The sequence below is a fragment of the Meriones unguiculatus genome, chromosome 10, assembly GCF_030254825.1.
Source record: "Meriones unguiculatus strain TT.TT164.6M chromosome 10, Bangor_MerUng_6.1, whole genome shotgun sequence".
NCBI lineage: Eukaryota > Metazoa > Chordata > Mammalia > Rodentia > Muridae > Meriones > Meriones unguiculatus.
Window position 1 is genome coordinate 5,772,342 of NC_083358.1, and position 23,641 is coordinate 5,795,982.

The following is a 23,641-nucleotide window of genomic DNA, read 5'->3' on the forward strand; positions in this document are numbered from 1 at the left end:
CAAAAAGACAAGGGGGGGGGTCCCAGGATGTGCCCAGTGCCCAGCCTGACTTCATGTCCACTGGCTACAGAGCATGCCACTCAGTCACCACCACCCCATTCCCCTAATGGCATGTGAAGCCCTCTTTCCCAAGGGGGAAAATATTCCTCCAATCCCTGGCCAGAGTAGAAGGGAACGCAGTGTAGAAGGCACCTGACGACCGCCTTGTGTGTGACGCTGCCCGGCACCCCTTGTTTCAGATGCTCACCGGGACTTCATGCCCAGGACCCTCTCCGGCTATATGCCTGAGGAGATCTGGAGGAAAGCTGGTGAGTAAGGCTATAGGGAGAGCCCCTGAGCACAACCACAAGTGTCTGTGATCAGATGGACTCCTCATGCAAATCTATGGATTTACATATTGGGCCACACATAGGGGTGTGCACAAAATACACGCGCTTGCACTTACACATACACAAGGGGAGGTGGGTATCAGACATTTGTAGCCAGGGTTCACATAGTCCACTTCTGGCTCCCGTGGATCTGTCCAAGCAAAGCCAAGGAGCAGCCAGGTTGTTCTCAAAGCAGGTCCCTCACAGCAGTGGCCTGCCTGAAGCCTGTTAGAACAGAATCCCGGACACTACCAGAACCTGCTGGATCGTACTGTGGGTGGGGACTGGCCTTCCCCCACCCTGAAGAAGCTCACAGAGTGAGAATCATGACATTGGCAGTTGGAGGCTGAGCTTTGGGACCTTTACCCATGGCTCTACTCCCCATGACCAAGGTTGCACACATATGCCCAGGACTCACACCTTCATCCACATAACGCTTCAGCAAAGGTATGGGGTCACTGACTTGTGCCTTTGTGTGCACACATGCAAGGGGTGGTAGGCGTGTGTGCAACACAACCACATTTAGGCTCCTACCCGAGTTGTGAGTGTAGAGGGTCCAGAGCCCCAGGGGAGCTGGCCTGGGTGACCGCCCACCTTTGTGCTTCACAGAGGAAGCCGTGAATGAGGTGAAGCGCCAGGCTATGTCAGAACTACAGAAAGCCGTGTCTGATGCGGAGCGCAAAGCCCATGAACTCATCACCACAGAGCGTGCCAAGATGGAACGAGCGCTGGCTGAGGCCAAGCGGCAGGCGTCAGAGGATGCCCTGACTGTCATCAACCAGCAAGAGGACTCCAGCGAGGTAGGGCCGCCGGCCGCCTCTACTCTCCGTGTCTGCCTTCAGGAGCCCTGTGGTCTGTGGGCTGACCACCACACCTGTGCCACCTCCAGGTCACATGAGCTCCCTGTTCACAGTGGTCATGACTGTCACGGTAGCATAAGCAAGCGTGCAGTCTGTTCATACTGATGGTCAGTAAGTACAGAGACACAAGAGGCCTGGGAAGGTGTCCCTTGGGCCTTCTCAACCTGCAGTAGCAGTAATTGAAGGTCCAGAGGGCAATGGCTTGTCTCTGGCCTGGCACATGTCGGAGCCCGTATTCCATCAAAGCCTGCTGCTGTCAAACCCTCTGCTCTTTAACTTGTGAAAGCAAGAGGTTTAAGGAGAGCTTTCGGGACCCCAGAGCCTGCCTCAGCTTCTGGCACGCAGGTAGATGCTCATTGAACAGGAAGGAGAAAGCCGCGAGAGCTGTGACCCTGTGTGCCTGGATGTCTGAGCACTTTGCTCCAATCCAGCAGGGTGGGTGAAGGAATACTTTCCTCTGCCCCAAAAGTTTGGTTGGGAGAACGGGAAAGCCATTCTTTTTAGGAAGGACCGGGTCTCCAATATTGGGAAGACAAAGCCAGGTAGATCTTGGGGCCCACTGGTCCAACATATCAGCCTACTGAATAAGCTTCAAGCTGATGAGAGACCCTGTCTCAAAATAAGGTAGACAGTATTCAGGAACAATAACAGGCATTGTCCTCAGGCCTGCACATACACATACGTTCCCACACACTCGTGTGCACGTGCGCACAAACAAATACACGCAGGACTGCAGAGCTGACGTGAGATGGGCAAAGAGCCAGCCAGAGTGTTGGATATTTGGGAGTGAGGATAGTACCTCAGTAGGTGTGACATCTGAGCAGACCCGGGGAAGGGACATAAAGAGCCATTAGGTCCCAGAGCCACCCTGCAAGGCCTGCGGGAGTAGAGCAGCAGAAGCTGAGGGCCAGCAGACAGTGGTGAGGCCAGAGACTTTAGACACTAAACAAGACTTTAGACACTAAACTAGACAAGAAGTGGGCTCTGACTCCCGAGGCAGGGGCAACTTCCCAGGCCCACAGCCCAGCCACCTTCCAGAGATCTCCAGCCACGCCCCATTAGAGAAACCCAGTCAGAAAAAAGGACTCCTAGTCCGTGACCACCTCTCCTCCCAAAAGGGCCCACAGAATACTTGACAGCTCAGTTGCCTCTGGGGTTCTCTCAAGTTCTTTTTTCTTCCTGGGTGCAATCCTGACTGAGTCTTAGCAGCCGGGGGGAGGGGCGGACACATGGCTCTCCCCTGCAACACTGCACGCACGCACGCACACACGCACTCACAGTCCCTTTCAGCAGTGGGCTGGTTATCTGGGCACGTGGAGTCTGTCCCATTCTGAGTGTCTCCTTTGCCCCCCTCCACATCCAGAGCTGCTGGAACTGTGGGCGCAAGGCCAGTGAGACTTGCAGCGGCTGTAATGCCGCCCGCTACTGTGGGTCCTTCTGTCAGCACAAGGACTGGGAGAAACACCACCATGTGTGCGGCCAGAGTCTGCAGGGCCCAGCGGCTGCAGTGGCTGACCCACTGCCAGGACAGCCTGATGCCACTGCCAGCCCCAGCGAAGCCGGCTCAGCAGGGCCCTCTCGCCCCTGCTCTCCAGGCCCACCGGGCCCACTGGACGCTGCTGTGCCCCGCTGACCTCCGAATCCAATGCCCAGCATATGGACGCCATGCCCTGCCAACCTCCTGGTCCCACCGTGGCCCACCGGATACCTGGAGCCGGTGTGTGGAGTCACTGCTGCTACTGCTTCTCTCCAAAAGAAAACACAGATCCAACAACACTGCACCCGTGCAGCCTCAGCTACCTGACAAGGTCTGCCAGGACCTCCCAGCCTCTCTTTGCAAGCATCCTCAGAAACCACTGCGGAGCTGCAGGCAGCAGCACCAGCGGGCGCAAGCGAGGCCGGCTCTGCTGCTGTCTGTCCCCTCTGTGTCTTTCTCTGTTACTGTCTGTCTGTCTGCCTCTCTCTGTGTGTTCCTTGATATCTCAGTCACCCTCTATTTCCCTGCCCTGACTCTCCCTGTATCTCTCTCTTATCCTCTGTCTTTGTAAAGTCCACATCCTTTCTCTGTGACCAGAGAAACCTAATCGGTGGCTTTCATTTTCCGTGAAGAACTTTTTGGAGATTTTGTTTTGCTTTGTTGGCAAACAAGCTACTTAGAAATGGACAAAGAAGACTGTGGGTCTCTCCCCATTCCTCTCTAGAAAGGGAAGAAACTGTGATTTTCTATCCAGAGTTGCTGTTATCACCCAGCCAACCCCAGGGGGATCGGCCCACGTAGCAGAGATGGTGAGAACAATTTCAGTTTCCAACTCAAGAAGCATTTTTTGGTTTCAGGTTTTATTTCTTTTCTTTAATGTCAAACTCTTTGGCTTTAAGTGAAAAAGAAAAAAAAAAAAAAAAGAATCCAAAAAGTTTTTTTAAAGCAAAGGAAACATACCTGTAAACTACCTTGCCAGCTAGCCAGCCAAGGATGCCAGACACACCTCGCTCCAAAGGAAATCCAAAAAGCAAACTCAAGAGATCAAAATCCAAAATTTATTTTTATCACTGCCAAAGTATTTTTTTCATGGTCTCTCCATCCTGGTTTGTTTGGATGTCGGTGTTTTATTTTGGTTTTGATTTTGTCAGGGGGTGTTGGGATACTGGGATTTAGTGGGTTGGGCCAAGAAGAAACCTTTTGCTCCATTTTGACTAGTGGGCAGCATCCTTGCTGGGCAAAAGCAGTCAGCAACAAGGCCACGTGACCCTCAGCACCATATCAAGAAGCCCCAGTCAGCATGAGCCTGAGTGTTGTCTGTCCTAGGGCCATATCCATGTGTCCCTATATGCAAGGGAGACACCTCCATCTGTCCCCACACCTTCTGTGACTTCCCATAATTCATTTCCAGTTGTGAAAAAAAAAAGTGCTAACGTGTTCTTCCCAGAAAGAGCACAATTCCTAAATGAAACTGTGACAATCTTTTGGGTTGATTCTTGACTGCTTTTGAAAGCATAAGGAGACAGCGAATCACGCTTTCTTGGTTTTCCCTCCTCTACCTCTCTGCTCTCCCATTCCCACCCTACCTCCATCTCAGCCCTACCACCCCATCCCCGTGTCTTGCTGTGGCTACCCTCATTTCTTTCAAACTTTTACAGAAAAAAAAAAAAAAGGAAGAAAAACAAAAACTACAAACACAAAAGCCAGCAGCCATGCTCACCTCACCTGGAAGACTCAAGCCCAGCTGTACATAGCCCTGATGTTCGTCTCCAGCCCTGGGAGTGAAGGTGATGCTTGCCCACCCACCTACTCTCCAGCCTTTGCCCACCCTGCCCTCCACCCGCTCGACTCCCTCAAGGATTCAAGGAGGAAATGAAGGAAGGAGGCTCATGCCTGTACCAAACAAAAAGAGACAGCAGACACAGTCCAGGTCTGCGCCTATGTGTGTGGCTGCAGCAAGCTGCCGGCCTAGCGTGCAATATGGGGGATTGCTCCTGAACTCTGGGCCCAGGGGGCCCTGCCCAGAGCAAGGTGTGCAGCGTGTGTTAATGTGAATGTAAATAGTCTCCACAGAGGTCCCAACCACCGCATCAGTACCGAGGAGATATTTGCCAAATAAAAAGAAATTAAGACAAACCACAGAAGTATGTGAAATTTAGGAAAAAACGTTGAAAGGAATCTGAGCTGTGGTCCTCTGGGCTTGTTTGGTGGCTGGTATTTCTTCACAATGTAAAGTTCACTCTTTAAGAGAACATTATATGGAATGCACCGTCAACCTGGTGCTACCCCGAACGGAGCCTGACAGCAACCCTTGCTCTGAAGGCCAAGGTAGAGCTCATCCCCTGGAAGGTTCCTGAGGCCACAGCCCTCCAAGCCCACAGAGGTGTGGGTTTCAGAGAAGCCAGGACACATGGCGGCCTCCCGCCCCTCCTTCTAGTGGACCAGTTGCCCTGAGCGACTGCATGAGAACACTGAGTCCGTGTGCTGGTAGAGCCCTGCCTCCCATCACAGGAAGCATCGCGGCATGCCATTCCCAGCTGCTCCTCATGCAGGGCTTCTTGTCTCTGTTACCCCACAGCATGCAGCTTCTCGGGCCCTTCCAGGAGGGCAGGCCAGAGGCCATTGGTAGGAAGGAGCTCTGGGTGGCAGCAGGTGGTGAGCACCGTGTTTGTGGGGTGAAACAAAGCCAGGCCCTCAGGTTGGGCGTAAGAGCTGTAGTCTCTAGAGGTCTGGGCCAGGAGTCCTGAGGTGGCACCCTGGACGACCCACATCCCTGGTGCCAGGACTTGAGAGTACCTGTTCTCTTGTGGTCCAGCCATTCTGAGGTAAGGTCGCAGAGGGCCCCTTACCTGACAGCCCACCAGTTTGCTTTAATTTCAGATACCTCCTTCCCTAACCTTACCATCCTTACCCACCTACTTAGAACTAGAAGGCCCACCAGAAGACAACAAAATGCTGCCCAGCCTAATTGGTCTGGATATGTATCTGAATGAGGATACATATTTAAGGTTCAGCAGAGCTTCCATATGTACCCTAGCTATTGGGAGGGATAGCCCCTCAAGACAGCTGTCAGATGCCATTTGACCATGGTGCATGGCCCTTGTGTGTGAGATTTGGCCAGCAACTGTAGACACCCCAGGTGACAGGACTGGCAGGCCAATAGGTAGCCGTCGAGGTGCTTACAGAATCAGGGTGGTTTTAGGGTGGGTGTGGAGGGTGAGGTGAGGGAATGGGGATGGAAACCGCAGAAGGGAACCCCAGGTGTATTGCTGAGTTCTGGCCGATGTCATCAGTGTCGTCCGAGACAAGGAGGGGGGTACTGAGCCAGGTGCTAAGGCCCTGGCAAAAATGTGGGTACTGTGCTCAGGCTCCAGCCATCCAAAGACCTCACAGAAGAACCAAACAACCTCACAGCTTTGAGAGAACAGGGTCTATGGGTGTTCTTCATTGGGAGGTGGGTACACCCTGGGTGGCCGTAACCACAGCATGACCTTGGTTTCAACCTACAGTCTGCCTGGGGCTCTACACAGAGCTGGGGAGGGTGGTACTCCATCCCCGACTCCTGCTGAGAGCCCATCCTGCTACCTTCTCCAGGTCACAAACCACGGACCTGGGAATAACTGCCAGGCCCTGCCTCCTGGTAGCCACAGCCAGACATGAACCAAACCCCTACGAGATGTGGGCTCTCACAAAGTCTTGTTTCCCTAAACCCCAAATCAAAATGCAACTTTACTTCCTGTTCTGAGGCCAAAGCTAAATCAGGAAGGCTGAGTGGAGAGGGCAGGTAGCAGGCAGAACTCTCCAACCCCCAAGGCCCAGCCCCCTGTCCCCTGACCTTATGACCTCTTGTCATGTTTCCTGCCTTTCCCACCCCTCTTCTCAGCTCCTTGCCCAGCCCTGCCCCAAGCCCACACTGGCCTTTCCCTGAGGGCTGCCTAAGAGGATTTGCTCCGTCTCGGACCTCAGATCTGTGCAGAAGCAGAGACCAATGGCTCCCATTCCACATGAGGTCATGGGTGCATAGGAACAGGCTGGACCAGATCACAGCTCAGGTCCTGCTGCCTGACGGGTGGTGCCAAGGTGAGAAGAGCCAGCCCTCACTGGAGGGTCCAGAGGGATTCAGTCAACAGTGACATGTGTCAGAAGACCTGAGGGGTCATTGATGACAGAGAAGGGCAAGAATAGGAGGTAGGGTCATGGGCAGTGTAGTCTCCAGGCCAGTGTGGGCAGTGATCAGGATGGGCTCCAGAGTTCTCATTTAGTTTCTCCAAATAAATCATTAGGCTGACACCAAAGTGGCATCTCCGGCACCCATCTGTCCATTACTCTGCTCCTCAGCCTAAGCTCACTGATAGATTGACACTTTCCTGAGTTCATCCCTCTGACTTCCCCAGCCATCTTCCTGTATCTCCACTCATCCATCTCCCTCCACCTGCCCTTCCATCTGACTAACCCCATCTGTCCACCCACCTCCCTCCATCCTATCCATCTACCTGCTCATCCATCTGTCCACCTTTCCCACACTACTCCTTCCAAACTGCCTCTCCACTCACCATCCCCACATATCATCCTCGTGTCTGTATGTCTTCCAGTCCCACCCACACAAACCTCCCTAGGTCCATCTTTCCTGTCATCTCTCTACCCATTGGACTCAGAGTAGTATCAGCTCCCTCAGTGTACCAAAGACACTAGGTCCTCCAATGCCCTCCACTCTGCTTGCCCTGAACTGCCCAGGGCTGCTCTGAGAATACCTACCCATGAGGCAACAGCCCCTTGGCGCTCTGCCCTCCCATGGCATCCAGATACCTCCAGAGATATGAGTCCCTACTGCAGGCATTGTGGACAGACTGGATGCGCCCTTATGGCAGCTGTGACACATCTGGACGTGCTTGGGGAGAGAAGGGCCAAGAATGTGTGTTGGGAGCAGGTCTACACACCTGCTCAGGAGCTCTGGTGGGGCTGTTAGGCAACCACATTCCTTGAAAGGGGGTGCAGTCCTGCCCTGAAGAGAAGCTCAAGCCAGTACCGGCCTCCCCTGAGACAGGAGTGCTCTCAGGGCCCTGTTCCTCGGGACATTAGGGCACTATTCCCGTCTTCTCTGTTAGGACCCCAAGGAGCTCAGAGTTGAACATGTCCAGTCAGCCCCTGTTAAACCCACAGATGGTAGGGAGTGTTTGCTGTGTGTTTGAGGCCACCCACAGGCTCCCCTGATAACTCATTGCTCTTCCTGAAGCTCCTACCATGTAGGGAGGTTTTTTTTTAATGATGCTGGGGAGAGAAGCCTGGGTTGCCATCTTGCTCACAAGAAGAAGAGAAACTTGAGGTGAGCTGGGCTATATTCTATATTCTATATTCCTGTAGACAGCTCACAGACAAAACCCAAGACAGTCGGTCAACAACTTGCACAAGTCCTCAAATTCTACAAAACTCTGTCTTGTTTTCTGTTCCTTTTCCTTCAATTTGGCTGGCCCTTAGAGAGCATCCCAGACTGGGGAACAGGAATGCAGCATCTGACTCAAAATATGGCCGACTCATCTCATCACATCCTCAAAGGCAACAGCCCCTGCTCCCAACTCAGACAAAAGGCCCCACAGCCCTCAGCTCACACCATATCTTGGGTGGGCCAAGGGTCAGGCCCAGAGCACAGCCACGCATTGCCTGCTGGGTGGACCGTTGCTTTTCCATTTCTTTTCCCCTGCAGGAGCTGGGAGGAGAGTTGGATATTGTCTTCATGAAAAGCTGTGTTCCACAGCCCTCTGTGTCTGGGTGCTATGTCATGCCGCCCGCCGCTATCTTCTGCTGTCCTTTATATGTTTGCCCTGTGGGCCATGGACACAGTGATCAGGTTAATTACATCTGTGTAATAAAGTGAGCGTTTGCTATGATGGCTTGGCTACTCCTCCAGACTGTTGTGCACACCCGACCGCCATGTTGAAAACCCTGATGTTCAGACAAGGGTGGGTGTGGTGGTACAGTTGAACCAGAAAAGGGTTGGGGCAAACAAAGGAGGCGAACATCAGCTCCATGTGCTGCTGCTACATCCTTGGCAAATGGGGTCCATCTTGAAAGGCTGGGCCTTTGAGAGTTCTGGAAAATCTTGGACCCCAAAAGTGACCCTGAGTTTCAAGGGCCTGACCTGTGGCTAACTGGTTTACCACTGGGGTCAAGTTCTTTGAGCGGTCCACATGAGGGAGACACTAAAGGTCAGGGGGACACTGGTGCCCTGAGGGGACACGGGATCTAAGGGAACACTAAGAGGATACTTAAGACCTGAGAGGAAACTCAGGACCTGAGGACACTGAGGACCTCAGAGTGGCATAGCAGAAAGACCCATCTCTCTGTCTGCTCCTGAGGCAGCTGTGTCATAGCCAAAGGGGACTCTCTCTAGAACCAGACACTGGCCATAGTGCTTCAGGATGCACTGGCAGCTGCCTGGAGGAAGCGACTGTCATTAATACTGTCCCAGCTTGGAACATGGTGTATTTTTTGAAGGCATTGTTGGGAAGGCCAGCACGGGGGTAAGCTGTCCCTAGGCCAGGCGCCTGGCTGGAGCCCCACTGGGCCTAGTGTGTCAGCGATCTCAGGATAGCACGAGGGGGAGGAGGGTGACGAGGTTTTTCCACTGCAGAAGCTGAGCTCAGAGTGGGGACTGGCCAGAGACTGGGCTCTATCCACATGGTCTTGGCCTGGACACAGCTGGCCATGTCCTGCCTCCCACATGGAAGCAGGGGAAGACTCGGGCGGGACCCCAACAGAGCTTCACGGGAAGAAGAGGATGACATGCAGGAGGACAGCAGTGACCACTGGTCTATCCCTGTCCAGCCCGTCCTGTGTGGCCAGCTTGTTCTCCATGTAGGCAGGGATGCTACCACTGAGCAGCTCTGATCTGCCAGGAAGAACAAGGGAAGTAACTGAAGCAAGACTGGAGAGAGGCCAGCGGCCACTCAGTCTCTGTTCACACTACTTTATCTGGGGTCGTGTAGTCACTCTTCCACAGAGTCCTTCCCGTAGGAGGCATGGAAGCCATAGCAGGTTTTATTACTGTTGAGTTGTTTATGACAGGGCCTTGCTGGAGTCCAAGCTGGCCTTGAACTTGTGCTCGTCCTGTCCCAGAAGCCCAAGTATAGAGTAGAGGCATGAACAGTCATATGAAGCATGATACAGTTTTCAGCTGCTTTGGAGAATGTACTTTTGAGTACACAAGAAGTCAGAAGCCCACGATTTCCTGGGGCTGCAACAGCCAACAGCCACAGCTGCCTGGCCCCACCTGTGCCTCCTAAGCCCAAGGAGGTGGGGGGTGTCAGCCACCAAACTCCACTTATGCAGTGTAGATTACTAAGCCTATATCCCAGCCCAGCCCAGACGCTCAGAGAGGCCCCATTGGCTAGCTGGGGGGCTGGGTCGAGGACATGTGGCTGTGAATCCGAGGATATGGAGTCATCTGAAGTCCCTGCGGACTTCTTAGTGTCACGTTAGCTTGCACCGCTGACCCTGAGGCTCAGCAGAGAAGGCTCAAGGAGCATCACACGCCCATGTCTAGCCAAAAGCCAGCCATATGCTTCTAGATCCACCCCTCTTCTGGAAACTCCAGGAAGGGGTCCATGGAAGGCCGCAGCAGTCCTGGGAGGTGAGGGCAGAGGGGCAGCAGCTGAGCGGGGCTGGACACCAACTGCTCTACCCGCCTGCATCGACCGAGTATCCATCACCCAATTCGTATGGTACAACCTGAGCCTCCCTTGTGGCAAAGGAACCATCTAAATAGTGCCTGAGTTTAATAGGCTCCCATCTAAAAGGCACCCTGAGTGGAGGTTGGGAGGGAAGAGTCTGAGAAACTCACGGTTAGGGCAAAATATGGAACCTGCCCTGGGTGAGCCCAGGCCTGAGCTGTTATCCCTCCAGGGGCCCTTGCTCAAACAGTGTACCTACAATCAGGTAACTTGACCAAGATCTGATCGTTGATTAGAGCCTGTTGTCAGAGGCGTGGTCAAGGCATGCTGCACACACCAAGAGACAGGCAGACGCTAGTGAGCGCACAGCATAGCCAAGCTCATGTAAGTAAGGCCCTGCCCTACCCACTCTGGACTTGTCCACACTTCTCTAAGTGTTTGGGGGTGCAGCTGGTGAAGAGGACAGAAAGGAGATCTACAACCTTTGACCCCTCTGGTCAACAGCCCGGGGCCAAGTGGGAGGCCTTTTGGGGCTTTAGTGGAAGCAGCTGGTCAGGGGGAGGGCTTAAAAGGGAGAGCACTAGGGCAGATGCAGCTGTGGAGGTGAGGCGACCTGGAGCGCCAAGGTTCAGCCAGCCCGTCCTCCTCACATACCCATGTGGCCCTTCCTGAGCAATGATCTCTTCCAACCCCCCACCGAAGCCTGGCTCCAGACGGTCTCCTCAGATCCTGAGGCCCAAGGTTGGGGGGCCTGGGGCGAGGATGAAAAGACACCTTTGGTGCCAAGGACTGGAAGCACAATGGAAAGTGACAGGGAAGCTGAGGAAAATGAAGATGCAGGCTTCCTGCTGTCCTTGCTGGAGCCAGAGAAGCTGGCCAAGTCCCCGCTATACAACCAGGTAGCACCCCGTTGTCATGATCCATGGAGGCGGGTGTGGACCTGGGCATGGGGTGAGGGACACAGCTGACTGGGAGGCGAAAGGGCCAATGCTGCCTTGTGCAATGAAAGAAGCTAATGCTTTCAAACCATGGGGCCTGTCTAACTAGGGGGTGTCCTGGGTGGGAGAGGCATCCTCAGGCCTGGACTATGGCTACAGCAAGAAAAGGGTGGTCTAGTCACCTCCTCATAGCCAGAGCTCTTCTGCTGGGGTTCGGTGGCCACACCTGCCCTCCATTCTAGAAGGGCCTGCAGGCCACCTATCCCAAGCTTACTATGGGATGACCAACAGGAGTTGGAAGCCATCAGGCTGAAGCTGTGGGCCATGGAGCATGCTGAGGCCATGCCAGAGCCACCCTGTATACAGAGAAAGGCCACAGAGGAAGAGGGGGCTGAGGTCAGACAGCTGCCAAGCCCTGGGATCATGGGTAGGAGCCTGGGACCCGTGCTGACTCTGTCCCCAGAGGGCAGATGGACAACTGTCCATCTGAGTCCTTGACCACTCAGCTAAGACTAAACCCCACCTACTCTCAATGGAGAAGTGTTCAGCATGGACTCTATATGAGGACTATTGAGGGAGCACCCTAGATCGCCCCATGGCATGAGGCTTTGCAAATCCACACTGTGACTTTGGAAGCCTGGGTGACCTTCCATGGGGTCATGAGAGATGGGATCCTCAATGAGGTCCCCCTGCTGGTCCTGAGGTTCTCTCTCTACAGGCCGCATCTTTCCTGGGACCCCCAAGGAAAATGTGGAGGCTGACCACAGATCTGTCTATGTGGGCAATGTGAGTAGCGGGGAGAGGGGGTCACAGCATTCCTGTGGCGCCTGGCTCCAATTTGGGCATTCAGCTGGGCAGACACATGGATACCTTCCCTGAATGGGGCTGGCTGTGAGCTTGAGGTGGGAGGCTGTGGGTTGTAAAGTCAAGTGTTGTGTCTCCAAGGCCAGAAAAAGGGGATGGTCTGGTGCTAGTTGCAGCAGAGGAAAGGCTGGGCAAAACCCATGGTGGCAAGTTGTGCCCAGTCCTTGACCACTCAGCTGAAGGTGAGGCCAAGCATTCTGGTTTCTCAGCATGAACTGAACTTGGGAGTTCGTGAGATTTATGGGCCACACACCTGGCATGCACTAATACATGGGACACAGCCAGCTGTCCACATAGGAAGCACCTGACTGTCGCTCAGCAATCAGCCCTGGGAGGCAGGGAGTAAAGCCTCAGCCTATTCCCAGCCAGGGGCCAACCAGCCTCGGGGCACCCTCCAACCCCTTTCTGCCACAGCCACCTCAGTGGGAGGTAGACAGAGAGAGCTCGGCGCTGACACCAGGTGCCCTTTCTGTGAGCAGGTGGATTACGGAGGGTCAGCTGCCGAGCTGGAGGCCTACTTCAGCCCCTGTGGGGAGATTCACCGGGTCACCATCCTGTGCGACAAGTTCTCTGGACACCCCAAGGGGTCAGTGTGGGCTGCAGCAGGCTGGGCAGTGTGGGTGCGGCTTGCCCCTCTCTCCTGCCCCATCACTCTCTGCCTCTACCCTCCCCCAGCTACGCATATATAGAGTTTGTGGCCCAGAGCTCTGTTCAGGCTGCTGTGGAGATGAATGAGAGCACCTTCCGAGGGCGGGTCATCAAGGTATGCTTCCCCAGCTGTCTCCATGCACCTGTGAGCCACCACTGAGCCTTGCTGGCACATTAGCTCACAAATTCTTCAGAAGGCTCAGAGGTTAGAATACCTGCTCCGAGATACATAACTACCCAGCCTGACCCTTTGGGCATCTTAGCTGGGCTAGGCATTGGTCAGAGTTAGGGTGTAATGGAAACTCTCAGACCCAGGGTGGGGCTTGGTGTGGGTGTGGCTTGGGGAGATGGGCCAGACTCCTCTGCAGGAAGATGCTGGTCATAGCCATGTTATGTGATCACAGCTGCAAACAAGTGAAGGTAGAGGAAGAGTTTCAGCCTAAATGGTATCTCAAGGTCGGAAACTCCAAGCCTTGGTCTCAGCCTGGGCCTGGCTTCAAGCCAGCCTGGCAAGGATACAGAAACAGTGTCTTGGACCATGGCATGGATTCCATCCAGGTGCTTCCCAAGAGAACGAACTTCCCTGGAATCAGCTCCACAGATCGTGGTGGGCCTCGGACACACCTGGGCAGCAGGGCCCAACCCTTCCTGCACAGTAGCCTCCGTCAAAGACCTCGATTCAGACCCCATAGACAGAGCCGGTGAGTGGGCCCAAGTGGGAGTCTGAGTCTGGAGATCTGAGCAGCTAGCTGTGGCCAGTCTGCAGTGTCACGCTAAGGGAGAACTGTCCCCTGCCATGAGCCTTAACTGGACAGGGTGGTACTTGGGAGGGGCCTGGGTGTGGGCTCCTGGTTTCTACCCGCCTGGACAGGCTCTGCATGGCCTCCCTACCCAGTAGGGCTACTCCTTGCTGGCCACTGCAGGTGCTAAGCATCCCTGCCGTGGAGGGTAGGATTCACAATGGGCTCCTCTGGCCTGAAGCATAGGCTAACAAGTACAGGTAAGGCTGCAGCTGAGCCCAAGAGCCATGTGTGGCAAATTCTAACCCCAGGCCTCCCTCCTGCCCTGGAGCCACCCCCTCTAGAGGGCAGGGAGCCTGAGAAGGTGCTCCCCACAGTTCCTGAGCAGCTTGGGGGTGACTTTAAACCTTGCCCTGGTGTCCTCCAGGCCTATCCCTTCTGAAAACAACTCAGCTGCCTTTGTCCCCCCTCCCTCTCTACAGGGGTCATGGACGAGTCTCACCGTGGTTTTCACCATATTGAAAGTGTGGCCGGGAGCTGGGGTCAGGAGTAAACCACTGTCTCCCCACTTACCCCAGACTGGTCTTCCAAGCCTGACAGCCCACAGGGGCCTTTGATGGTGCTTAGATCCCAGAGTCCTAGTGGGAAGGCATAGGGCGGAAAGAGGACAGGAGTGGGAGGGGAGGCCCAGGGTAAGCTGGGATTGACATACTCGAGTGCTTTTAAAGAAAAATAGGCCTGTGTATTAACAGTAAAACATAAATTATTAAACTTGAATCTATTTTAACAGCACATAACAAGTCTCATTTCTTGATTCTCCCTCAGGCACAGGTGTCTCTATGGGACTCCACAAACAGGGTGGTAATGGGATATGGCCATGAGTCCAGAAAATGGGGCTCTGGCTCCGCCTTCCGACTCAATGAAATGTGAGCAGAATTCCACCCCATAATTCATGCCCCAAACTGGCTCTCTAGACATACCAGGACTTCGCCTCCAACCTGTCCTGGGAGGTATCTGAACTGGTCAATTCAAGGAGCAAAAGCCTTCATTCTGAACGTCAAGTTCAGTGTGAGTGTGTGGGTGGGGGTGTACACGCACGTCTGTGTATTTGTGTGGTGTGCGCACGCGTATGCCTGACCCCTCCCCCAAGTCCCTTGTCCTCAGTGGAGTAGATGGTGCCCCCCCCCCATGCAATCACATCCTCACCTCCAAAGTCTGAAGGCAGCCTGTGACCTTGGAAAAGGATCTCAGAAGAAAACATATAATAAGAATTAACTCCAGGGCTGGGCACACTGGGAGGCAGAGGCAGGTGGATCTCTGAGTTCAAGGTCAGCCTGGTCTACAAGGTGAGTTCCAGGACAGTAAGACCCTGCCTCTAAAACAAACAAACAAACAACACCAGGGGTATCCCAGACTGCCCAGAGGACCACAAATCCAACAGTGGGTAAGGCATAAGGCAAAGTTGTGAAGAAGAGGCAGAGCCTGGGGTAAGACCTGCAGGGAGGCCTGCAAGTCAGAGGTTGGAGTTGCTGCAGTTCCAGGAGCTGGTCAAGGCCTAGAGCAGATTCTCTCTGGGCCTGCAGGAAGCAGAGCGCCCTCCAGCACTGTGTTAACAGTTAAGCCTGTCTGTGGTACCGTAAGGGTAGCCCCACGAGCCTGGACAGCCTTCTTCACCTCTGGAAAGGACTGGGTCTGTACCGACCAGCCAGGAATGAGTGCCATCTAGTGGGCAGATGGTGAACAGCAAATAGGCCCTAGGGTGGTTTGCCAGGGACTCCCCAGTACCAAAGTGACCTGGCAGGGCCTTGCCAAGGGTGAAACCTAGACCTCTTCACACTCCAGATTCAGGACTGTCAAGTCCCTGCCCCTGGTCTCCTGGCAGGATATTTGGTCGTGCCTTCCCTGAACCTTGGAATCTCCCACCCAGGGGATGGCTTTGGTCTTGACATCACTGCTGTCACCTCGGCTCTCCAGCTCCTGGTCCTCTCCTGGTCCACACAGCAAGCTCTCTTTTGCGGAAGGGCCCAGGAGACCTTCCTTCCTGCTGGACCCAGGGCTTGTCTGGGCCAAGGACAGAAGGCTGGGTACAAGCACCCCTCAGCACAGCATCTGCGCAGCAGTGAGGACCCTGCCAGTGCTGCAGCCCTGCCATGTGCACTGTCAGTGTCAGTCCACAGCTTCGCCTCCCACGGTGCAGGGTGGCCAGGCAGCCCTGGCCCCAGGGTGTAGGACGGTCACAAAAGGGAAGACGGGCAGCTGATGGCCCCACAGACTGCCTGCATAAGTCGCAGGCTATCAAGAGCTGCCACCTTAGCCCAGGAGTGGACAGCCTCCCTCAGAAAAGGCAGGCAGTGACCATGATCACCAAGGCCAACCTCGAGATGAAACTCACCTGCAAATCTGATGCCCAACATCCAGGCAAGGAGATGTTTGCTAGAGCTTGGGAGTGAGAGGATTCCTAGTGCACACACATAACGCATTTACACATAACCTATCAGAAAGCCCAGACAGGAGAGAGGAAAAGCTGATGCAAGCAGTCCAGGGCTGCCATCAGCCCATGCTCGGGCTCCTTTCTGCTCCATCCTCATGTCTGCATGGCCTCATGTCCATGCTGTCAAGAGGGATGCCTAACCTCCCAGTATTACGCTCAGGTTTCAGGCAGGAAGAAAGCAGAAAGTCTTGAGTGCTCTTTACCTCAGCTGGACCTCCTTTAAAAGGATCTTTCCTAGGGCTGGAGAGATGGCTCAGAGTTTAAAAGCACTGGCTGCTCTTCCAAAGGTCCTGAGTCAATTCCCAGCAACCACATGGTGGTTCACAACCATTTACAATGAAATCTGGTGCCCCCTTCTGGTATGCAGGCATATATACAGGCAGAACAGTGTTTACATAATAAATAAATCTTTAAAAAAAAAAAAAGCTTTCCGGCAGGTTTCTCCCAATACCACCCTTTATATGCCTTAACTATCTGCCCTGGTGTGAAGGGAAGGAGAACAAATGACATTTGGCCAAGTTTGTGTCCAGCAAACCCAAGGCTCTTTCTATAAGGAGGGGAGGGAAGAATACTGGGGAACAAGATGCAGGCCCCAGTGCAGCTAATACTCAGGTTGGGTGAACCCCCGCACCCCCTTAAAAACTCAAGATACCAAGATTCCACCTCACGGTGTTCCTTCCCTTGCCAAACCCAACCTTCCGCTAAAGCCTTTAACCCGCGTGCATCTGGGCTCCGTCCATGTCAGTCAGCTGCTTGTTGAACTTATCAGCCCAACTTCATCTGCCACTTCCATCGATGGGGTGGACAGTCTGGCTTCTTACTGCATTCTGTAATTACCGTGCTCTTGGAGAGAAGCCCTGAGATGCAGAGATGGGCTCTCCTACTCCACCCAGCTCACGCAGACAAGTCATGTGGACACTCTTCAGGGAAGGGGGAATCTTTGCTGATGGCTTGGGGAAGCCAGAGACTCTGAAGACAGCATGGAATGGTGACATCTGAAGGGGACTCGGACCCAGGGCAGGTCCTCTAGGCCTCTGCAATCTCCCAGGACACCACTATTTAGTAGCCACACTTTCCAGTGGCACAGGAGTCAGAATCAGGTACCACCTCCACACAGCCACCAGACTTTTATCTGGGGGGAGCCTGGTTTTCCTTGGGGGTGCATGGCCTAGGAGCAGTACTGCGACCCTGCTGATCTCCATGCTGCTGACACACAGGAAAGGCTCCTGGAGTTTCTCAGTTACTTCAATGGTGTGTTCCATGAGGCTTTACAAATTTCACCACCTCCTGAGGCTAGGATTGCTCACAAGCGCTGGGCCAAATGCCAGCCAAATGGCAGGTTCAGAATGTCGAGGGCCTTTGCCCGCAAGGCGTGTGCCTATTTGCCTTGGATTGCCTCCATCCTCTGGGGCTGGCTCCAGGCTTCCCATACCCTGTACCCTTCTGGACCACCCGCTGCTCGACGATGGAGGCCTGCAGCTCCTGTACTCAGCATGCTCCTTCACTGGTTATGGTCACAACTCCTACATTGCTCCAGAGCCTCTGAGACCAGCTAGCAGGTCCTCAGCTGAGCCCTCTCTACCGATACAGAAGGACAGAATAGATTGCACTTTGTGAGGCCTTTAGTAGACAGGCACAGGACACACAGCCCTGCCCACAGGTTACACTCAGGGAGAGGAAAGGGAATAAATAAGCATCAAACACAGGTGAATACAGGCTCTTCTTTTCCAGGTGACTGGGGCAGAGGTCCCGCTCAGCAGACCTGGATCATCATGGAAGTTACCATGTTATCAAAGGCCCTGAGAAGAGAACCCAGATTTAGAGCAGGACAGGCTTCGGCCCTGCCCTCTGCTGGTAGAGACTGGCATTGCCCCACCAGATAAGCCCTCAGGACTGGGTGTTTGTCCAGGGAAGCAGAGTGCATACCAACCATGTCGGGCTGTGATACCCCCCTCCTGACTCTACAGTTCTTGCAAAGTCCCCACAGGCCCACTCTTCCATAGATTTTTCCCTAGCACGTCTCCCAGGGTAAGGCCCACAGGGTGTGGGCAGGGGTAAGCTATAAGCCCCATGAGCAGGTGGTGCTTTCTTTGCCCTGCACCACTCAGGGACACCTGTGTGCTTGCTCTTAGGACCTAGGTGGACCCAAAGCACTCGATGTCTCAGCCAAAGAAAGGTGTCAGCGAAAGGCCTAGCTTGAGCCACCTGTCAATTGAAAGGAGCTCCTTGGGAACAGTCCTAGAAAAGGAGAATTCTGGAAGCAGGTTTGTAGTGCCTGCATATAAAGTCCACACCTCCTCATGAAGCACCCGCATGAGGGCCATCCAGCTGTTGGGGAGACACCCAAGCCCAACACAGAAGTCACACCAAGCTACAATGGGAGGACATTGCCCCGTAAAGGCTATGGCCACAGCATGAGTCCTTGCTGAGCCTTCTAAAGTTCCTTGGGTACCAGATGAGTGAGCCTTGGTCCAATCTGCCTGAGCACACTAAAGGTCTGTGTCAGCACTAATTTAGACAAATGGGGCCGGCTACTTTGAGATAGTGACCCTAGGACAGTACTCATGGCTCCCTTACTTTCCTAATGACAATGCTATCAAAGGTGCCCCCCCCACACACACACACACATGCGCATCACACACCTCGACTGGATGCGGTCTCCAGGGTTGTAGAAGGGGTTGCACATCACATCCGTGTAGGAGTTATGCAGCTTCCGGAACATCTGAAAGAACCAGAAGTACTTTAAATGGGCACATACTTGGGGCTGCTGGAGACTTTTGCATTCACAGTGAGGAAAGGGAAGGGGCAAACACCAACCCCGCCCCCCAACACACACACTTACACTGCGGATCTCATTGTCTCGAAGGGCAGTATTGGAGGAATCCACCACCATGACAAACTTCACCTTGGAATTGGTCACATAGCCGTATCTATGCGTCTGGTTAAGGAACATGCTTTGGCACAGGGGCTGTATGACTGCACATGGCACACACAACATTTCATCGTCAAGAGCCTGCAAGCCCACAGAACTTCATGAGCCCTCACTTCAGAGAAGCCTGGCACCTGGACTCACAGGAAGTGACCAGGAGAGGGTGGCTATGCAGCAACCTTGCAGGTACACACCTGGATTGCAAACAGTTCAGCCTCTGTTTGAACTGATACTGGGCCTGGGATGTTAAAAAAACCAAACTTTTGCCATCAGAGTGTTAACACAGTGACTCCTACATCAGCATCACTGTGGGCAGGCTACAATTAGTCCCCATGTGAACGCCCTTGGGTTCATGATCTTAATAATTTGTCCAAAGGATTCTATGGTCTTAAGAATTTGTTCAACAGAATGGCCGAGAGTTTACAGTGCCAGGTAGGACAGAGCCTAACAACAATATCATGAAATAATCAGCCTTGATTCGAAGTCGGTGGCCTCTAATGCACACAGCGAAGTCCAGCTCCCCGCCATGACAAAAATTTGTACCCTCCTGGGAGCTTAGCCTGGCTTTTCCAGTGACTCTTCCAATAAAGGAAAAAAAAAATGTTCAGAGGCCCTTGTTAGCGTCAGGCCACCAGCCTGCCTGACCAGATGCAACCCTTGACTTTTCTTTTCCAGCGTTTCCTCCCATATCCCACTCTGTGTATGTGGCAACAGTGCTGAGCATTGGCGGATACACCTTGTAGTCCTCAGTTGGGTAGAGCAGGCCCAGGTACAGCTCCCGCTGGTCCACCAGCGCTTTCCCCATGGCAGAGATCTTCTCATCCACCACATCCAGGGACGTGTGCACCATGTAGTGGAACTTGAGCTCGTTCTCTGTGGGAGTGCTCCGGATGTACAGGGGGTAATTCTGCACGAAGAGATGGTGACCCTCCTGGTGAATTCCTGCCCTCAAGACAAGGCCAAAGCACCCTAACACGTGCCCTCTGCCTGCCAACAACTCCCAGGCTCTAAAATCCACAGCTTCACGCCCTGTGGCAGATGCTGCCTTCAAGGGCATAACCTAAGGAGGACTGTATGCCCTCCAAAGAGTGGACCAGAGCTATCACCCGGTGGCAGAGCACTTGTTTGACATGTGTGGGGCCCCAAGTTCAATCCTAGTACTAAAAATAAAATCGATATTGGACTAGGGATATAGCTCAGTGATAGAGAGATGGAGTAGCAGCATTAAGCCCTAGTTCAACCACCTGTACCAGACAGGAGGAGGAAGAGGAGAGGATGACATCAGTAAAGGCAGGGGCAGGAAGGTAAGCAGAAATGAGATGACCCAGGAATGCCGACTTGAGCATTAACAACATACCCTGACATAAGGAGAGTCATTCCTCTTCCTGGGATCATCTCTGCCTCAACAACCACCACCACGGTCCAGAGTGTCATCCCTACACCAGGAACCCTGGGCTATCTCTTAATGTGCCACAGAGGGCCAGTGGCCTGTTGCTCAGTGCCTCAAGACTCAGCTCAAATCTTCATCTCTACACTTCTGACCATGTTAAGGCCACAGCCAAACGCTTCACTCCTGGCCTCTCTCATCCATTGTTTGCTTTGTCCAGAAATCATCTGGCTTACTCTAGTTAGATGAGTATGCAAATTAGGACACCTCAGCATAGATACTGGACTTCATCGTGAGTTTATCAAAGCAGCAGCTTCACTTTTAATTGACTTTTGATTTGGGTGGGCTTACGGGGGCATAACTCCCTCTTTCATACTAACACGTTCACAGCAGCCTAATCCCTAACGGCCGGTCTCAGGGAAGGCCTAGTAGGATACAGGCTCCATGTAGCAGGATCTTGTGGACCTCTGGAACTGTCTTAGCACCCATAAACAGCTTTCCAGAAGATATATATATATATATATATATATATATATATATATATATATATATGTTGGCCAGCAAGGAGATGAGAGTTGGAAAGAGAGTATACAAAGGGGAGAGGATACAAAACGAAAACAAACAAACAAAACGCTGCCTGGCGGTTTACAGGCCTTCACAGTTGTTGGAGTAGAAGGGTGCAAGTGGCATAAAGGGGATTATCGTAAGGTAAAGAAAAGCACTTGGAGTCTAGGCTGACTCTACACGCGTCAAGCTTGTATTTAAATAGCACCGGCTGGGCAGCTAGGGGACGGTCCGGAAGGCGGGGCAGAAAGACCGGACACTGAAGGCAGTTGAGGGCATGAAAAAAAAAAAAAAAAAAGAACGCGTAGAGCGGAGGGGGGAAGGCTGCAGAGGCTGGCTAAACTTCCTGGTGTGTCTCAAAACCCGGAGGCCGCAGCCTGCAAGCCGGCGGCAGGCTGGCGGCGGACGGCGGGCAGCTGTCAGCGAGAGCAGGCAGGAGGAATCCTGATCACAGGCTTGGATGAGGCTTGGGAGCTCAGAGCTAAGACCGAGGGCACCGTTGGAAGGAAGCCCGCCGCCCGCAACCCGCCGCCCTCCGCCCGCCGCCAGCAGCTTCTCACGCACCTCCTTGGCGATCACCGCGATGCACACCGCCATATTGGCAGGCCGTGCGCCGCATCATGTGACCCGCTGTGCTGGCAGACCCCGCCCATTCACCCCCTCCGCCGTTGCTCAGACCCCGCCTCTCTCCACCGTGGCCCCGCCCTGCGGTCCGGCTTGCCCCCGCCCCTTCTGTCTGGCACGAAGCCCACTTCTCGGGTTAGGACCTAGCCGCGCCCTCCTGCCGCCGTCGCTCCTGTCAGGCCCGAGCTCGCCTATCATGTCACTCAGCCTGGCAGGCCCGGCTGTGCAGCTCGGTGGGGTCCCGGCTTCTCTGGCAGCCTAGCCTGACCTGCGACACCGCAGACACGAACGCCCTTTCCCGTAAGGCGGAGTCCACTCTTCCTGTCAGTCAGGCGGCCCAGGCCCCGCCTCTCCCTCTTCTTTTCTCCCTGGCCCTGCCCCTCCTCTCATTCAGGCACCGGGTTGCGCTCTGCAGTCCAAGAGGAGCCGACGCCGGCCTGGGACTGGGTCTAGGCTCCGCAGCTGGAGCTTGGTTGTCATGGCGGCACATGCCACAGCGACCAGGAGCCCGCAGCTGCTGCTGGTACTGAGTGCTCTAGGACTCTTGGCCTCAGGTGCTCCACAGCCCCCCAACATCGTGCTGCTGCTCATGGACGATGTAAGTGGGGCCGAGCGGCGGGGGAAGGGAGGGCACGGAAGATACAGGGCGGCCAGGCAGCGAGTGGGCGGTGACACGAGGGAGGCCCAGACCCCGGTGTCACATCTTTCTCTTAACTGTTTCCGCAGTGGGGGGGTCAGTGTTCAGGGAGGCCCTTCTCCCTCTATTCTGTCCACCCGGGGTTGGGAGGCTGCCACCCCCTTCCCACTTTCGGTGATCCTGCCTCGGTGCCCATCTCCAGCCTCGGTCTCTGGAGAACACTGACCAAAGTCAGGCATGGAAGAGCTGAAAAGTAATAATGTCATCTGAGGAGCAGGTGGGCAGCCTGTGGTCATCTATGAACTCATCCCAGATCTGCCTCAGGGTCCCTGTCTGTGGAATGTGTCTCCCTGAAGTGACATGAAAGCTAAGAACTCGGTCACATGGAACACTGAGTCAGACAGAACTATCCAAACTGGACTGGACCCTGTCTTCCTCCGAGCCTCAGTCTACTGACACCCCCACCCCACCCCAGACACTACAGAATGGCACCTGTCAGCTACTGTTAGAACCAGAGTCACATCCCGTTCAGGAAGATTTGGAACAATCGTGGGCACCACAGAGCCTAATAGCCAACCCAGCCCTCTGCAGGGACTTCAGACCTGTGCTAACCTACACTTCTCAAAGTGGTGCCCATCAGAAGAGAGAGGTGCTATGTACTTAAAATACGTTGGAGTTCAGAGACTTAGTAGGAGAAAAAGGAAGCAAACATCCCACTTGATCATTAATCATTAGGTTAGTCATTCTTTATTATAAAGAAAAATATATACCTAAAAGTCCTTTCTTAAATCCCACCACCCAAGAAGCCACTGAAGGAAACCCTTTCCAGCTTCCCATTCTGTCCACACTCTGGATGCCCAGCTGCTCTGGCTCCTGTCCTGGTGGCTGATAACAGGCTTTGCACAGTTATGAGCAGCCTTGAAGTTATGTATTATACACATAGTGCCTTTCAGTATTATGCTCTTTTAGAGCCAGCTTGCACTGGCTTGGTTTGTTGGTTTGTTTGATCCAGAGGTACTGACTGCAGATGCTTGTCTGTCAGTTTTCTGTTCCTCTCCTTTCCAAATGACAGCCTGTGAGGAGAGGTCTTCTCTGACACTCTATTATACCCCTGAAGAGTGTTGGAATAATAGACTTTGGATAATTGAGTTAATAAGTAAGTGTACTGTTAGCCTTCCTTTGTTTGCTTGCTTGGTTTTTGAGACATGGTCTTGCTGTGTAGTTGTTGGCTGGCCTGAAACTCAAGGCAATCATCCTGCCTTAGCCTCCCAAGTGCTGGGATTACAGCTAGAAGCCTAATTACTTTTCTAATGCGACAACTAGACAGTAATAAACTTACATGTCAGTTTCACAGTGCATTTCCATCGGGCAGCTCCAGATAAGTACAGAGGTTTTGGATAATGGGATGTGACTAGCAACAGATCAGTTTATCTGAAGGTGGCTGACA

General features: G+C 53.7%; 4 protein-coding genes across 12 annotated transcripts in view; 3 read left to right on the forward strand and 1 right to left on the reverse strand.

The window, feature by feature from the left end:
• Positions 1-8,590, forward strand: part of Cbfa2t3 (CBFA2/RUNX1 partner transcriptional co-repressor 3) — a 72,617-nt gene extending 64,027 nt beyond the window's left edge. For all 6 annotated transcript variants that reach the window (XM_060391834.1, XM_060391835.1, XM_021631189.2 and 3 more), the window contains 3 exons: positions 240-308; positions 978-1,168; positions 2,592-8,590. In XM_060391834.1, coding sequence (XP_060247817.1) covers positions 240-308; positions 978-1,168; positions 2,592-2,861 — 530 coding nt within the window. In that variant the 3' untranslated portion in view covers positions 2,862-8,590. The remainder of the gene's footprint in view (positions 1-239; positions 309-977; positions 1,169-2,591) is intronic.
• Positions 8,591-11,000: 2,410 nt separating this feature from the next.
• Pabpn1l (PABPN1 like, cytoplasmic) lies at positions 11,001-14,354 on the forward strand. Its single transcript, XM_060391838.1, is given in 8 exon segments — positions 11,001-11,271; positions 11,553-11,567; positions 11,569-11,737; positions 12,029-12,096; positions 12,654-12,760; positions 12,850-12,937; positions 13,381-13,523; positions 14,045-14,354. Coding segments are annotated over 8 exon segments (873 nt in total). The 5' UTR covers positions 11,001-11,028; the 3' UTR covers positions 14,085-14,354.
• Positions 14,355-17,657: 3,303 nt separating this feature from the next.
• Trappc2l (trafficking protein particle complex subunit 2L) lies at positions 17,658-21,920 on the reverse strand. Of its 2 annotated transcripts, none has more exons than XM_060391837.1 (5): positions 21,826-21,920; positions 19,717-19,889; positions 18,896-18,983; positions 18,696-18,775; positions 17,658-17,852 (listed from the first exon to the last, which is right to left on the reverse strand). In XM_060391837.1, exons 2-5 carry the CDS (start codon positions 19,830-19,832, stop codon positions 17,807-17,809), a joined length of 330 nt encoding a protein of 109 aa, XP_060247820.1. In that variant the 5' UTR covers positions 19,833-19,889; positions 21,826-21,920; the 3' UTR covers positions 17,658-17,806. The 2 variants fall into 2 exon arrangements, with proteins under 2 accessions (XP_060247820.1, XP_021486817.1); XM_021631142.2 differs by lacking the exon at positions 21,826-21,920 and adding an exon at positions 21,498-21,655.
• Positions 21,921-21,948: 28 nt separating this feature from the next.
• Galns (galactosamine (N-acetyl)-6-sulfatase) overlaps positions 21,949-23,641 on the forward strand; it is a 33,499-nt gene continuing 31,806 nt past the window's right edge. For 2 of the 3 annotated variants that reach the window (XR_002476238.2, XM_021631188.2), the window contains exon 1: positions 21,949-22,155. Coding sequence is in view for 2 of the 3 variants with exons in the window: in XM_021631188.2 (XP_021486863.2) it covers positions 22,036-22,155 (120 nt within the window). In the remaining variant the exon portion in view is untranslated. The remainder of the gene's footprint in view (positions 22,156-23,641) is intronic. The other variant, XM_021631185.2, reaches the window with a different exon arrangement.